Source organism: Pelobates fuscus, chromosome 1 (genome assembly GCF_036172605.1).
Source record: "Pelobates fuscus isolate aPelFus1 chromosome 1, aPelFus1.pri, whole genome shotgun sequence".
Lineage (NCBI taxonomy): Eukaryota > Metazoa > Chordata > Amphibia > Anura > Pelobatidae > Pelobates > Pelobates fuscus.
Window position 1 is genome coordinate 90,037,359 of NC_086317.1, and position 15,001 is coordinate 90,052,359.

Sequence of the window (15,001 nt, forward strand, 5' to 3'; positions counted from 1 at the left end):
GTACAATTATATCCCTGGGAGCCTCTTTAGGGGCTTTAATGGGCTTGGATATTCTGAACTGGTGCTCTGTCGTGATCAGTTTTGCCTGTTTCTGGGGCATGATCGATCCCAGTAAGCGTCTCATGAAGTGCGGTAATTCCGCGTCTGGCACCGTCTCCGCCACCCCTCTTATCTTTAAATTCTTGGACCGCCTTGCGTCTTCCATGGATGTGACCTTCCTTTCCAGGGCGGCATGATGTCTCCGTAGGGACCTCATCTCCGATTGAAGGTGAGTTACTTGCTGTTTGGTATCGTGGGAGTCCGTTTCCAGAGCTCCCATGCGGCTTGTCAGGCTGTGGTGGTCGGCACGGAGTGCGGTAACGTCCGCATGTATGTCTCGTCGGAGGCCAGACAGCAGCTCTTGCATGTCGGCCTTGGTTACGGGAGACGAGTCCTTGAGGGTGGAGGGTGGTGCCGTGGTCACTTTTGGTCTTTGAGGGTCCGGCACCCCAAGGTGTGATCATCCGAGTAGTCGGAGCTTTCGTCGGGGTAAGACGCCATCTTGGCTTGCGAGGCGCCATGTGCTTGCCGCCATAAGTCCCCTATATTCATGCCTAGGTTCGGTTTGTCCACCCTCTGTTTTTTTTTTGTTTTGCGCCTCATATTGGTGTGGGTAACCGGGGGTCTCGCAGGATTGGTTTTTGTTGGATTTTGCTGAGTTTTATGCTTAAGTCAGGCTGATTTTCCGGGAGCTCTGTTGAAATGCGACAGCTCAGGTTAGCTGCTAGGCTCCGCCCCCCCATCGTGTTTGTGTTTGCGCGTGCTCTATCTAAAAAATCCTAATGATATGTCTCTATAAATGACTTATTTGGGGCGGACGTGTCATCAGATACTCGTACAGTGTTATTTTCAGAGCCACTCCACATACCTGGTTTGACAGGTTGTTCACTTACTGGGTAGGGCATTTCAGATGAGTGCACTTGCTTCCTGAGTGAGGTCATATGTTTGCTTTCATGTCACAGTTGTGTTTGTGTTATGCCATGCTGACATGGCTCTTGCTTACAGTTACACAAAGGCTGTCAAGATTCTGATATCTGAAGATATTTCGCTCTGCCTGCTATAAGAGGTTCCTCCCTTGGAAGATGTGCACATTTGTTTTGCCGAATTATGTTACTTGAAATAAAATATGTAAAATATGCATTTGAGCAGATTTGTTGGTTTAACAAAAAAAAATTTGACAATTGCAGAATGTCCTTGACACCAAACACGTTTATTGTTTATCTGCTGCTTCCCCGCTATTGGACTACAACTCCCAACATTCTCTACTAACGTTATTTTAGAATAGAACTCTGAAAGTTATAGTTGAACAGCTGGTCAGGAGGAGCACAATTCGATAACCCAGCTTTATGGTTACAAGGATTGTGCAATGGTTTCTGCACAACTGGCAGACACATCTGTAGCATTATTTATGTCATCTCCCTAATCCTCTTATTTGATCCTTTGAGTACCAATTGGGTTTTGCTGAACAACGTATTGCCTAATTTATTATAGTGATGTTGATTTGTCTATTTTTACTTTTAATAGATTTAAATTTTAAAAACTGTACGTTTGTGTTTCTTGTTCCAGGGTTCAGAGTGGAACGCTTCAAATTTGGAAGACTTGCAAAACAGGGGGTAAGCAGATCTAATAAAAATGGAACGACAGGCAAATAGGCCTTTAGACCTTCTATTGTGGGGAGACCAGTAATGTAAATCCTGGGAAGCATGTCAGTCTGCAAGATTAGAATGGCACATGAGCAAGGTTATAATGGGAATACTGCTTTAGGCTGTTCTATAGTAACTAACCATGGGATCTGACGTCTGAACCCACCTGGCCTTCCTAGAGAAATAAACTGAATTATGCCTTTGACCAAATGTTTTTCTTCGTTTTGATTGACGTATGTCAACTTCAGATGTGGATGTGCTTCCTCTGTTCTGGTTGCACAATCCCTAAGATTATATTTTCAAAGTTTAGTCCTATACCAGTATTTGTTGGCAAAACAATGTAGAATCAAGATGTTATTTGGCAAAATTGATGCATCTTCTAAATCCGTTAAAGGGACTCTCTAGTGCCAGGAAAACATATCCATTTTCCTGGCACTGCAGGTTCCTGCAGTGCCCCTCTCCCTCCCATCCCCTATTCCATGTTGCTGAGGGGGTTAAACCCCTTCAGTGACCTACCTGAATCAAGCGCCGATGTCCCTCGGCGCTGGGTCAGGCTTCGCCCACGCAGGGAGACCTAATTTGCATACGCAGCAATGGCCGCGCGCATTAGTCCTCCCCATAGGAAAGCATAATTCAATGCTTTCCTATGGGGATTCGGGTGACGAACGCTGAAGGTCCTCATGCATAGTGTGAGGACGTCCAGCATCGTTTAAAACACTTTTTGGGTTTAAAGAACCCGGACGTCCCTCTAGTGGCTGTTTATCAGACAGCCTGCAAGGTAAATATTGCAGTTGAAAAAAAAAAAAAAAACTGCAATAATAACACTTGCCAGGGTTAAGGGTGATGGCACCCAGACCACTCCAATCAGCAGAAGTGGTCTGGGTGCCTAGAGTGTCCCTTTAAGCGCCCTTCTACATAGCCACAATTTGCAAACACAATTTCCTTATATCATGAAAAGTAAGGCATACATATATTTATGCACAGTGTGCACATCACAGGAAGTTCAAAAAAAAATCATGCAAGAAGTTTGCTGGCTTCAAGCTTTTGAAGTTAAATTAAGGAAGCCTTTTGAGTGTCAACATTGTTATTCCTTGAATAGATCATTTTCACATTACAATGTCCCACAGCATAGATTGTTTTTGTTCCGATTTCTAAGCGCCATGTGGGGAATTTGTATCTTGTTAGACCACAGACTGGTTTGGCTACATGAATGTTTTTAGACCAATCTCTGTTGTTTATCTCGGCTGCTTGCCATTTTAAAGGGGGAGTAAACCACTGCCCTTTCTCTTTCCCGATTTTAAGGGCATTTAGGAGTCATGGCTTATTAACCTTTTGCTGTCAGAAAAACTTATCAGTGGCAATTTGCTTTAATGTGGAACGGCTTCTATTACCTTTTGGTGTGGATGAGTGACCATGTTTGGCCTATTAAACAGATGACTAAAGGGGTCAGAAAGCTATATAATTCTATTCATAGTTCTTTTCTTCCATGGTGAAATTTGTATAAATCTGTACGTGCCCTGACATTGTGTACCATTTTAAGCACCTCTGTAGCTTCTAAATAACATAGAACTCATTATCTCATGTTTGACTATTTGTTTTGGATGTCTAAAAAAAAAAAAAAAAAAAAAAGTGAAACCTTTAACAATATTGTATTGTTCGTGCTCACAGCACGTATTTGAGAACACGAGAAGTAGCCTTATGTTCTTCCGTGTTATATGATTTCGAAATAAAGTTGAAGAGGACTGTCAAAACTAAACCTGCTCTCCCACTGTCATTAATCTGTCTTTTTATTGTTTTGAACAGGGTTCGGTACATCTTGAATGTCACGCGTGAGATTGATAACTTTTTCCCAGGAGTCTTTGAGTATCACAACATAAGAGTGTATGACGAGGAGGATACTGACCTGCTAGCTTATTGGAATGATACTTACAAATTCATCTCTAAGGCAAAGTAAGTCAACACGTATTTCTAAATCAGCAGGCTGGAATCACATTCCACCAAACCACGCAAAATTTTGTGGATCCACCGGCCTGAATTAAAATATTTTTAAAATATCCATTCGACAACTCAATCTAATCTAAAAATTAGATGATAAAATATCAAATCTATTACTTCGATGAAAGAAATGCAAGTGTTTTGAAATCTTTTTTTTTTATAAATTAACTATCCTGCCCGTGGAGAACCTTTTTTTTTTTTTTTTTTTTTTTAGCTCAAAGCATACTTTCATCTGGACGAACAGGTACATTGTTTTTAGTTTAGTCAAAACATTAACAGGCCTGTTATCACAATTTGTTATCTATCCAAACACTTGTGTTTGTGTAGTAAGCTAGCACGCAGAAACGTAATGTTTTCTCAGAGCGTGAATTGGCCTCCCGAGTTCATACTGGGCTTTGCTCCGATTTCTCACTTTTGTTAGATTCTGAGTGCGGACATATATAGATTCATCTCACTAAAGATATGTTTGACACAAATGTATAGGTATATTATTGGTGCTTTATCTAAATGTTGGTAATTGTTTTTTTGTTTTGTTTTATTATGATTCTCTATGGACTTGCCCCTAAAGCATGTCCAAAATAACGAAGGATAAAAAAGCTTTTCGATTTGTTTAAAAATAAAAGCACTCCTTTAAATCTCTGCATCATGTTTTACTTGTCCCCCTCAAACTTTTACCCTACAAGGTTCTTTCGGCCTTTCTGTGGTTTATTTTCTTGTTATCACTTGGTAATGTTAATTTTCTATATTATTGATAGACATTATCAATCGCTAGAGAATTTAAAAAAAAATAGATTAATTTTAAAACAATATGGATATTTATTATTTATTATTACAACCCTGAGATGAGCTTGATCCTGAAAGTATTACATTTTATTGTCATTGAAACCTTTTCGGTTTCTATACAAAAATTCATAGGGGGGAAGGGGGGCCGTATATATTTAAAACAACTTATTTTTGTGAGGAACTTGAGGATTGAATAATTACTATGCTCAGTATCTACGTTCATATTATAATTAATAAAAATCCATGTCCTTTTGTTTTTGCTCCTTGTACTTTTGTATGGACTGGTTCAACCATTATTTCATTTGTATATTCTTTGTTTACTCAGGAAGCATGGTGCTAAATGCCTGGTACACTGTAAAATGGGGGTCAGTCGATCTGCTTCCACTGTTATTGCATATGCTATGAAGGAATATGGCTGGAATCTCGATCGAGCATTTGATTATGTTAAGGAAAGGCGTACTGTTACCAAGCCAAACCCCAGCTTCATGAGGCAACTTGAGGAGTATCAAGGAATTCTTCTCGCAAGGTCAGTTTCTGATCTACTTTACATGTTGATCATGCTATGCATATGTAACTAACATGGTCCACTCTGCTTTCGGTCAGGTGTTGCTTCCCCATTCGCAGTTTTATGTTTTGTCCCCTCACCACCTAAAAAAATGTGTATTTCATTAAGTTAGAATCTTTACGAGATACTAATTTTGACTGTTCCAACCCAGTGAAGAGATATACTGAGACAATCTAGGAGCTACTATGTCCCTGTATATTTCATACACCTGAGCCTTCTATACACTGGGCAGAGCTAGCATCTTCTAACCGTGTCAATCCCCCCCAGCTGTCACCAGTGACGGCTGCAAAGAATTGTCCCTGGCCATGGAGGACCCCTCAGGATCCTCCACAGACCTCAGTGCTATATTCTTGCGCATGCAAAGTCTCGAGACTGAAATGTCTTTTGTATGTCTACGTCTCCTGATGTAACTGTTGTGTGTTAACAACCACACTTTTTTTGCTTCTTTTGTTAATTTAAATAGAATTAGCTGAGAGATCCCACCACTTCCTGTTTTTCATAGAGGGTGATTTATGACACTGTTAACGCCTGTAGAAAGCTGCACCGCAGACAATACAATAAACAGCTAGTATTTTATTGTGTTTTGGCACACTGATGCAATAGTTTTTATTTTAATAACGATTGTAAAATATGCCCTGATAAACCATTTTAATCCCACTGAACCAGCAGTGAACTGCTTTACATGGCGCCCCCTGTGGCCCACATGGTGTCGCTCTCCTTATTCTGTATGACCTGTCTTTCACTAATCATAATGCTGATAAAAGCAGGCTTGGCGGTCTAGCTCAAGGCCCCTTTCCCAGTGTGTTGTTTTTGCCTGCCTGCCACAGATGTCTTGAATCACTGTCTGTAATGCATGTGATTTCATAGTTAATTTTAAGATTTGTCCCTGTAACCCGTGCTTCGCACTTGTGCTTGGAAGAGAGCACCGTGTTCTGCTTTCTTTACATTCCGTGTGTAATTTTGGATTTCAGCAAGAGTAACTGGTAGAGGTACATGTGAGGGCTGGATTAAGTTACATATCTTGCTTAATTGTCATCCATCAGAATTAAAAAGTGAAAAGGTCATGTTTGTGTGTACTATCATTGCTTGGGGTAGTATGGTGTACCACCTCTAGCTCAGGCAGGGACCTTCTTATGTAATTGAAACATTGTGCTGCTGCAGTGGATGGCAAAACAATCAGACGTGCCACATGGATCCCCTTCTTTACCTCAAGGGTGAAATCGGGCATACATGAAGGGGGGTCCGATTTATTTTTATAGTTCTCAATACTCATTTGAGAAGACTGCAACTTTAAAGGGACACTTTAGTCACCCAGACCACTTCAGCTCAATGAAGTGGTCTAGGTGCCAGGTGCCCCAGGTTTTAACCCTTCAGATGTAAACATAGCAGTTTCAGAGGATCTGCTATGTTTACATCTGAAGGGTTAATCCAACCTCTAGTGGCTGTCTTCCCGACAGCCGCTAGGGCGCTTCTGCGACGCTGGATGCGAAATTTGCATCCAGCTTGCAGAACGTCCATAGGAAAGTAATGCTTTCCTATGGACTGTTTGAAACCGCACACAGCTCTTGCTGCGCATGTGCTTTCTGCTCGACTCAAGAGCTGACGTCGGCGGGGGAGGAGAGATCACCAGCGCCGAGGGAGCCTGGCGCTGGATAAAGGTAAGTGGCTGAAGGGGTTTAAACCCCTTCAGCGCCAAGGGAGGGGGACCCTGAGGGTTAGGGGTCCTAAGGATGCTATAGTGTCAGGAAAACGAGTTTGTTTTCCTGACACTATAGTGATCCTTTAATATTTGTATTTCTTTTTCCCCTGTGTTTTAAAACAATATTACATGAGACAAAAATGTTCCCTTTGTGCCTAACCTCACACACTAGTTTTAGGTCCACGAGTATTTTAGAACCATGGGTACCAGATCAACTAAATTGCTGTCGTAGTCTTGTTTTCCAGATCAATTTAGTGAAAGCTACTGGAGCTTACTAGAAAAGCACAATCTACCTTTTACCCATCCATGGTTTACTTCATAACCATTCTCTACTATCTTCCAGAATCCAGTCCATATGACATTGTTTAGTTTTTTATTCTTAGTCTTTGTGTTCTCTTCTTCTCTCCCTTCTCTTCTCCCCCCCCTCCCTCCCCCCCCACTGTTTATTATTATTACTGTAGTATAGCGCCACCTGCTGTTAACATGTTGGCTATTTAAGATCACAGCCTCTATATTGCATGATTGTTTTTTCCTCTTTCATGTATGGAGCTTAGAAAGTGCATAGTGTTCTTTTTGCCTGTTGCTTTCCTGGAAGTAATCCCTAGCTGTGGCACACAGAGCAGATGACCTTGGTCATCTGAATCTGCATGTGATTAAAATAAGGCCCTGCAAAAAAAAAAAAAAAAAGTTACAAAATGGCCTGTCATCTTCACTGAGCAGCTGTAAATGCAAATTAATCTGTCAGAAAATGTTGTACTGCCCTTTTAGATTGTGTTTATATATTTATATATTTTTTACTTTTTTCATTTTTATCATTCTGCTACAATTCCCTATGGTTAAATGCTCACGTTGCCAGGCACATGTTGCCCAGACCTAGTTTCGAAGCCCCAAGAAGTGGAAAAGTTCCAAGATCTCTGACTGATTCTAAAACCCTCTGGCACCAACCAATGTGAATCTGGGCCAAGTGGTAGTGTGTTCTCCCCATACTGCTATAAAGAAGATTTTTTTTTTTTTTTTAATTACATAGAGTTCAAAGCAACATGATTTTCTAGTAAGGTTTTAATTTTTTAACAAAATCTTCTATATTGCTTGCAGTTCTATAAATTAAAACTTATTGGCGGGGGGGGGGGGGGGAGAATCAATAAAGTGCACATATTTAGCTCAAATTGTTCTAAAATGTTAACAGCCAACCAAAAATGCGTATACTTAATGTCGCTCATTTTCTTAATTATATTCAGTTAGATGGTTAGCTACCCAAAGTACATGCAAAGAACGAAATGCGGACAAGTTGTTCCTGCATTACGATGTTGCCAATCATAAAATAACCTGCATAAATGCTGTGACTTATAATCTTATGAACAGTGTAGAATACATTTACTTAACTGTCTGTTTCTTATTGATGTTGCAGCAAGCAGAGACACAACAAGCTGTGGCGATCTCATTCAGACAGTGACCTTTCAGACCACCATGAACCTATTGGAAAAACTGGAATGGAAGTTAGCAAAAAGGATATTACATCTTCAGCGGAACAGCTTTCGGACATGCATCATTCGTTTTCTCTAGAACCTCAGGTGGAAAATCTTAATGCAGACTGCCCCATTAAAACCACTTTGTGCAACAAATCTCGAGCACATATTGAGTTTACATCTATAGAGGATATATTAAATTTGAACACCATGAATGGATGTCCAGCACGTTGCTGCTCGGAGGAATCACAATATCTAGACAACTGTAGAACAGAAATAACTGTAAATGATCTAATTCCAAATTCAGAATCTTTCAGTGTTCCAACTGAACTTCATGATCTAACACTGGAGGATATGGAAAAAGATGCATTAAAGAATGAGGTTAACTGCCATCTCTTGCCACTTGAGGAACTAGATTCCGATTTGAGAGACTTACCAGAGTCCCCTGACCAAATATCTCTTGCATCACAATCAGAGGATATGAGTGCAGACAGGATTGATTTCTTAAGCGCCCTAGAAAAGTTTGTGGAACTGTCTCAGGAGAATCGTCCACGAACAGGCGGCATCAACCGTCTGGAAGACCAAGCCAGCAATGTGAAGAATGGAGTCTTAAGAGGTTCCTGGGCTGAGACAACCATGTTTGAAAGCCAAGAGGAAAACCAGAGGCTTAGCTCTGATGGAAACCTTTCACAAGCTTCTGACGATTCCTCTACAGACGAGGAGCAGCCAAAGGTAAGGTTGCCGTCTATGTGCATCAGAGGCACAGCCTTATGTTTCTTGAACAGTTTATGCTCTTTTGTAAGTGTTGGTGATATCTAAATATAAATCAAAGTCTGAGTGAAAGCTTTATACAAGTAATGATAGCCAATAGTTTTAGAAAGTGCATTTATTTTATTTATTTTTTATTTTTATTTTTTTTTTTTTTTACAGATTGAGTGTAACACAGATTTATTTTTTATTTAAATTCAAGATGGAGCATTTTTCTCTCATTCATATATTCATGATTTTGATTTTCTTTTTTCCTCTATTTATTAGGAGCTCTCTGAACAGAATACCCAAGATAACGTCTTAAAATCACTCTCTGAAAATGCAATATCTGTGAAGGAGATTATTACAGAGATTGAATCATTCAACCAGGGAATTAGTCAGTGCCAATATAAAACAGACAATCTGTCTAGCCAAGCACAAACACCAAAGAGAATTACAATCCAAGAACTGCCCACTGAATCGACTTGTGATCTGGAAAACAACAGCAAACCAGAGCGGATTGAAGGAAGCAACATATTACAACATGTCAAGGCAAAAGATGCAAAATGTCCATGTCGGGAAAGTAAGCAGCCTCCCCAGGAAGATTGTGATATCAATGAGGGGGGAGATAATCAGGAACAGTTAGGCTCAACTCCCAAATGGATTGCTGGCTCTGTCCGAAGGGCCACAATGGAATTTGAAGAACGCTTAAGGCAGGAGCAGGAGCAACAGCATGTTGTACCAGTGCCAACACGCAAGAACTCCAAGAATGACTACGTTTGCGACGCTACTCCAAAGGGAAAGTGTGAAGAATCTTCATATGATGCTCCACATGGAGATCATGAAAAGGACAAAACTGTCAGGGTAGAAGTCGGAGGGTCAGAAACAGAACCTCCCAAATCTGAGCCATCTACAGATTCATTCCCCTCTCAAATGCCTGGAATTCAATGTGTGCAATTTAAAAATGATTATCCCTTTTCAGAGATTTCATTAAAGACAAAAGGAATTTCAAAGGAGAACAGAACACTTATTGCTTGTGAGGCCTCTGATTCAACTGAGCCAATACAACTTCCAAAGACAATAGGAATAGACTGTAACATCGGTTCTAAGTCTGCTGATAGCAATGACAATGACCTTTCCCCATGTAAAGCTGAAGGGGATAGTACAGCAACTGTAGAAAATAAGAATTTACATTTCTGTGTAGAATCGCCATTACAAAACATCTGTGCAGATGTTTCAAATAGTCCCCCTGCGAATATGGACAGCGTATCATTGTCCAAATCTTATAAACTTGCATCACCAGATATGTCCTTCATAACTGGAAGATCACCGGAAGAGCACGTTGATGTGATTAATTCAGAAGAATGCAATTTCCCAGGTCCTTCACCATATTTAGATTTTATGAGCCATGAATACCAAGGTCCTTCGCTCTCTCTTACTTTAGAAGGCGTCACTGAAGAGTGTACTAATACAGATGATTTAGGGAATCTATTGAATTGCACAGATAATTATGATGGTGATTTAGATGGAACCCTTGGTGAAATGCAAAGAGGTTCCGACAGTGCCTTGTCTCAGCTGAGCAGTGAAGATCTTAACCTAATCAACAAGCTGACTGAAAATATAAGAGAGCTTCAAGAAGTTTTGGATATTTCTTCCTTTTCCTTTGGCCTTCATCACAGCTCTAGCAGTGACAGTATTAAGGACATGAGCAGCAGCCCTGGGGTTGTTAAGCAGAGAACAAAGGAAATCGAGTCAAGAATTCGACAGGCAGGTCTCACTACTCCGTCCCAAATGAAGCGGTCTGCCTCTCTTGCAAAGCTGGGTTGCTTGGAACTTTCGAAAGATGACTTGTCTGAGAGGGAGTCTGTCTCATCAGATCAACAAATTTACTCAGACCTGCTTCAATCCCCCCTTCGAATCATGCCACTACATTATGGCATGACATCGGTAGAACCACCAGAAAATCAGTGTATCATCCCCTTTCAAGTTTCACCAAGAACGGCACCCACCAAACATTTTGTGGAACAGATAAAGACTGCAGAGTGCGTAGTGCAAAGCAAGCCAGTGGAAAAGCCTCTTGTGCAGTATGCCAAAGAGTTTGGTTCAGTTCAACAGGGTTTTTCTCCTAGTACTGAAAGAACTGTCTCACCGCATCACCTTTCCCAATCAGTGGTACAAGATCCCTCAATCCCACTGGTCACTGTGTCCCCTAGGCATGAACACGGTAGAACTCATCCCTTGCGGAGACTTAAAAAGACCAATGAAAAGAAGAGAACAACCAATCCATTGTACAACACCATGTAATCATATGGACTTTTATTATATGTTCTTATGAAGGGGCAGGTGTAATATGTGAGGAACGTGCACTTTATTGGTTAATTTTATATATTTTGACTTATTTTACTGTTCCTGATGCATGTAAGATGGGTTCCCCTTTGCTTCCCCTTTCATATTGTGCGTGACTCCTGACTGCACATGTCGGTGTACATATATATATATATATATATATAAATATACATGTTTTCTTTTTTTTTTTTTTTTTTATTTGTATCTACAAAACAACCTCAGATGTTTTTTGTTTTTAAGAGATGTTTTGGTAAAAGCAGGCAGCTGTTGCCACTTGATCCTCCTTCATGGCCGATTTTTAATGCTGTTTGTCTGGCACACTTTCAGATGGAATGCATCCCAGGGCACCATTAAAACCCAGCAAATGCCTTGCACAAGAAGCAGGTTTTTTTTCTGATCTTTTCAGCAACTGTGAACATACAGCTTCAAATCTGACAGAGGTTATTCCGTTTTGGCACTGCGTTGGTCTGCAGTTGCTGTCTCCAATGTTTCCCCTCTTACAGCCATGTTAAGTTATTTTAGAGTAATTCATATCCTGTGTCGGAGCGTTTTTTTTTTAATAAACTTCCTATCCTGTTTTAGGGGGAAACTCAAAGCACCATAGCCAGTACTACTTATTGCCATGATTATACTGCATGGACTCTATGGGTGAAGACCCTCCTGTTATTGTCAAACTAGGCTATCCCTCTCCGCTTGGGACCACATATTTGGCAAAGCTAAAGGGGTGAACAGCAATTCAGCACAACCGAATCCCTCCTACCTCTACAAATATTTTAGATACATAATCAGGAAGTTCAAATTTCCTGTTGTGACATCCCAGGCTGAGGGGATGGACTTTATAAAATAGAGTGTTTCTTGGCCCTCAACAATTTTAAATTGTTTGGCAAAAACTGGGGGAACGGTGCACGTTGACTTTTGCACCGTAGATACTACAATAAACTGAAGTGCTTATGGTAGTTGGACTGTCCTCTTAGTTGCACTTGTAATCTGAACATACTGCCCTTTTCTGGTCTGTTAACAGTTCTTCGGGACACTGAGACATGACCGATCAGTAGAGTTCAATCTACATCAACACTGTTGATTTTTACCAGTTACTGCAGCTTTTTACACTTTTTACTTAGCTTAGTGAACTGACATGGCCAATGTTTGCAATAAATTTGTGGTGCACATGTTCAATGCTCAGAATGAGTTGTAGTATTCACCTAATTAACGCTCCAATGACTAGCGTGGACGTGCAGGGATGCAGTAACTCAAGTGATTTGGACACCTTTTTATTTTTACAATGGAGCCTTAATTAAATGATGATGATCTTGTAGAAAACCTGTTCAGATTCCTGTCTGATCTTTCTTTATCTCCCCTGCTATTCCAATTGGTTTGTACCTATTAAACCGTGATCTGCAGCCTACACAGGGTTCATGTGACAATATTTACTGAAATCAACAAATATTTGTTGGGTTGTGTACTTTAAAGTTTATTTTTGTCGGGGTAATCCCATCATTACTTGAATAATCCTGTGGCCCTACAGAGTTTATGGCCATAAATATTGTTTGCCTTTCTAAGTTTTTTTTTTTTTTTCCTCCTTTACAATTTTTACTTACGTTTTGTTCCAGCCGCCTTTACCTTAACCGTTTTAGTGTCAGAGGGGAAAGAACTGCATTGCCACACAGTCCACTGTACGACCCTCTGGTGCTTCAAGGGTTTAATCTTAATCCAGTGGTTTTTCAATGCTGCCTGTTTGGTTTTTAGAAACTAAAAAATGTAAATGTTACATAGCGTGTGTGTATTTGTGTGTTTGCTAGTTGATGCAAAGCTTCTTTAGAAGTCTTTGTTGGCCTTCCTGAAACTGTGTTCTGTTTTAAATTGTGTGAGATATACCCTTATTTTTCTTTTTCTATTTTAACTGCAGGGCTACTTGTTGCAAACTGGAATTGCTCCTCCAATTTAATGTTTTTAAAATGTTTTGAAGCAGTTAATTTTATTTTACTTTGCTGCTATGCTCACTGTGCGAAAAGACCTTATAATTTCAAAATCTACCAACCGGGTCTCTGAAATGCGAAACCAACCCTGTCCCACCTAGCTCCTCAGTCCTCTAAAGGATTAAGTCTGAAGATTTATTAGAAGTTATTATATCTGTATAGAAACTTGATTAAACAGCTCATACCCTCTTTTTGTAAGTCTCCTCTTACAGGTTCTTTGGAAAACAAAAGCCTTTTAATGATTTTTTTTTTTTTTTATATTTTTGATTTTAATTTTTACCAAGTAATTTGCCTTTAAACACAGCCTTAAAAAAAATCTTCTGTTACTATAAGTGCCATTTAACTGATTTGCCGTGGGCCTTTACATGTTATAAATTTTCCTGTATCATTCTTAAGTCCCCCCATGTAATACATCACTGTTAGATTTTTTGTTTTTCTGTTCACTTGTACAGCTTATATATAACTGGCTGGTCACTATTTGGCCTTCGTTCTGCTGGTGTTAAGCGCTGATTTATCTGCTTTAGTCCAATTATAGTACTTTTTTTTTTAATTTTTAACCGCTCAAAATTCACAATTTATAGCATTTTAACACCATTACATGCACACACCACATGCACCTTTCAAGACAGATTTCCTTTAGATTCTCTTAGCTGTGGATTTATTTACATTTGCAAATTGCAAGAAGCCATTTTTATATTCTCAGTTGGTTGCATAGTTAAATCATTCCTTTTTCAACTTTGTCCGAGGCATCATTCTGGGAAGCAACTGGAGCTTATCAGAAACATTCAATAAATCGGGACATTTATTTTAGAGACAGACACGGTTTGCACGGTGATTTTAATATAGAAGTGATCTTGTTTGTACAACTATGTGTGAAATTCTGCCGTTAATTCACTTGTCGGTTAACGCAGGTCTGATTTGTACAGAGAGGAGCGTACACCAGAGACTGTCATATCGTCTCACTCTTGACATGTTTTGTTTCATTTTATAAAATGAAAAACCCACTAAGTTGTGTTTTGGTTTTGTTTTTTTTTAAGGGCATTTTTGTACAAAAGTTGTTCTTTGGTCTTTTACAAAAAAAGTACTGTGGTTGAGGAAATTTATTGTTTACATTGTGAATATTAAACCTGAACAAGCAAAATTATTCAACTTTGTGTACGTGTATTTTTTGGGGGGGAGGTGGGGAGAGGGGGTTTAACTAGAATTTACAGAACAAATTCATCATCAAGATAGCATTTTGAGCGGAGCATGAAATATTGATTAAAGACTTGGGACGGTGAATTCCAATTATTCCCTAGGTCTACCACTTTAGTGGGCTTAGTAAACGAATTCCAAGTGAGTTTTTGGCCTGCAGATTGCTCCTTAGTGTGAAAGGGCTATGAACTAGTTTAAATGTTTACTGTATCAATAGAACGAGAGCCATCATTGCCTCTTGCCACAAAAGACGACTGTTGCTGACATAGTTTAAAGTCTCTATTCTAGAGAAAAAGTAGTTGAGGACTTCAAAGCAGAAGTATTACATCTCTGAAAGTGACAATTCCTCATTCAATATCCCCGGTAAACTCTATTTCCCTATCTCCAGTTTCAATATTCACCGCTGTAAGCACTTATCCATATGTGTTCATGGTGACGTCATCTCGCCATAGTACTCCATATTCGTACATACACATTTGTAGCAGCCGGGTATGCAATGTGTATTAAAAATAAATAAGTCTGTTCTGAATTGCAACAACAACAACAAA

General features: G+C 39.7%; 1 protein-coding gene across 5 annotated transcripts in view; it reads left to right on the forward strand.

The window, feature by feature from the left end:
• Nucleotides 1–14,403, forward strand: part of SSH2 (slingshot protein phosphatase 2) — a 232,356-nt gene extending 217,953 nt beyond the window's left edge. For all 5 annotated transcript variants that reach the window (XM_063450018.1, XM_063450019.1, XM_063450021.1 and 2 more), the window contains 5 exons: nucleotides 1,606–1,652; nucleotides 3,486–3,632; nucleotides 4,786–4,986; nucleotides 8,133–8,922; nucleotides 9,226–14,403. In XM_063450018.1, the coding sequence (XP_063306088.1) occupies nucleotides 1,606–1,652; nucleotides 3,486–3,632; nucleotides 4,786–4,986; nucleotides 8,133–8,922; nucleotides 9,226–11,241 (3,201 nt within the window). In that variant the 3' untranslated portion in view covers nucleotides 11,242–14,403. The remainder of the gene's footprint in view (nucleotides 1–1,605; nucleotides 1,653–3,485; nucleotides 3,633–4,785; nucleotides 4,987–8,132; nucleotides 8,923–9,225) is intronic.
• Nucleotides 14,404–15,001: the final 598 nt, after the last annotated feature.